The sequence below is a fragment of the Diabrotica undecimpunctata genome, chromosome 8, assembly GCF_040954645.1.
Source record: "Diabrotica undecimpunctata isolate CICGRU chromosome 8, icDiaUnde3, whole genome shotgun sequence".
Lineage (NCBI taxonomy): Eukaryota > Metazoa > Arthropoda > Insecta > Coleoptera > Chrysomelidae > Diabrotica > Diabrotica undecimpunctata.
The window spans coordinates 130735578-130737508 of record NC_092810.1 but is presented as its reverse complement, the minus strand read 5'-3'; the positions used below and the strand labels follow the sequence as shown (position 1 = coordinate 130737508).

At 44.9% G+C, this 1931-nt stretch overlaps 1 protein-coding gene across 1 annotated transcript; it reads left to right on the top strand.

Moving 5' to 3' along the window:
- Positions 1–488: 488 nt before the first annotated feature.
- On the top strand, positions 489–1025 carry LOC140449115 (uncharacterized). The gene has a single exon (XM_072542258.1). The coding sequence runs from the start codon at positions 489–491 to the stop codon at positions 1023–1025; it is 537 nt and encodes a 178-aa protein (XP_072398359.1).
- The last annotated feature ends 906 nt before the right edge of the window (positions 1026–1931 follow it).

Sequence of the window (1931 nt, the reverse complement as noted above, 5' to 3'; positions counted from 1 at the left end):
AAAGGGAACCATCCTGTGTGGATATAACATCTCTTTGGTGCCTCCCAGACTTATACACTCACGTCTTTTGCAGGAATTTCCACGCTCTATCAAACAATCTGCAAGATATCAATAAGGTGTACCCCTGACGGCTACATATCACAACTCTCTACTATAAAAGGAACACTCGACGCTTTGGAAAAAAACACGCACGCTCAAAGTCCTTACTCTCTACAAACACTCTGGGTATATGCCCAGATTTAACTGGGCATATATCTTTGGTTACATGCACACACATACGGACAGAACAACATATATGTATAAATGTAAATAAAATATTGTATACCTTTTGGCTCGAGTTCGGCACTGTTCTGTGGAGTCTTCAGCTCTGCAGTTCGGACATAAAGTCTTTCCACCACCTTGAGCAAGCAAAAAAAAACGGTTAGGTTAGGTTCCCCCAGGGGTCCATCCTTGGTCCGACGCTGTGGAATCTGGCATGTGATGGGTTTATGCGCCGCGAATATGGTGAGGGGTGTACCCCTTTCGTATTCGCAGATGACCTCGCCGTGCTGGTCACGGCTCGGGACAAGGACGAGCTCTTGCATAGGGGATACATAGACACAAACGGGCAGTGGGGAGAGAATATCCGTGTGATCGCTCAGAAGGCCGCTCACAGAGTGGCTGCGCTGAGCCGGTTGATGCCCAACATCGGTAGTCCCAAACCCGATAGGAGGAGGGTACTACATAGTGTTATGCATTCGATCGTTCTATACGCAGGCCCAGTCTGGTATATGGCGATGGAGACATCGTCCTACCGGGATCACTTGGTACGCGTGGAGAGGGACCAGCCTACTACGCGTAGCATGTGCCTATACGACTGTGTCTGCGGCGGACCTGTGGGCGATCACGGGATGTGTTCCCTGCACCTTATGGTGCTAGAGAGAAAACGCCTCCATCGGAGTCCCCCTGACGGAACCGAAGGGCGAGCTCACACGTTGCTCTTGTGGCAGCGGAAGTGGGATGCAACGGTGGCTGTTGCACAGTGAACGAAGTACCTGATCCCAAACCTGAGCCGATGGGTGGCCTTTAAGCATCCGCGTTTAGATTATTACCCGACGCAGGTGCTTACAGGACACGGTTGCTTCCTCAACTATCTGCATAGGTTCGGGAGGGCAGCCTCAGAGGCCTGCCTGTACGGGGATGGCTCGGACAGTGTGTCGCATACACTGTTGCAATGCGTCCGTTTTACGTGGGACCTCAATCGCCTGTAGCTGGAGCAGCATCCACAGGTTCATCAAGGCGATTCTGCGGAAGGAAGAGGATGATGAGAGACTGCCCCCGGGGGGGGGGGCGGTGAGCTAATGGGACGAGGGACGCTTACAGGCGTTCCTAGACTATACTGCGACCGTGCGTTAAAGGTTACGTACACATATATATTAATTATTTTACTGATTTGTTTTTATACTTTTATTTATACACATAGGTTTAGTATTTACATTTTACTTTTTAACATTTTAACCTTTTATTTATACAATTTTCTATATATATATATATATATATATATATATATATATATATATATATATATATATATATATATATATATATATATTAAACCCATTTTTTCACATTTTTACATTTTATTTTCACATTCTATCTACACAACAATTTTACTTATTTATTTATACAATATTTTATTTTACACTTACACCTATATGTTGTCCTGTCCGTGTGTGTGTGTGTGTGTGTGTGTGTAACCAAAGACGGGTACTGCTCAGTTAAATCTGGGCATATACCCAGAGTGTTTGTAGAGAGTAAGGACTTCGAGCGAGCCTGGTTTTTTCCAGAGCGTCTAGTGTTTAAAACACACATACAGTTTAAAACAAAAAAAAAGATAATCCTTTTAATATAAAGGCCGTAATTGAAACACCATTAGGCCGGAATTACCACTA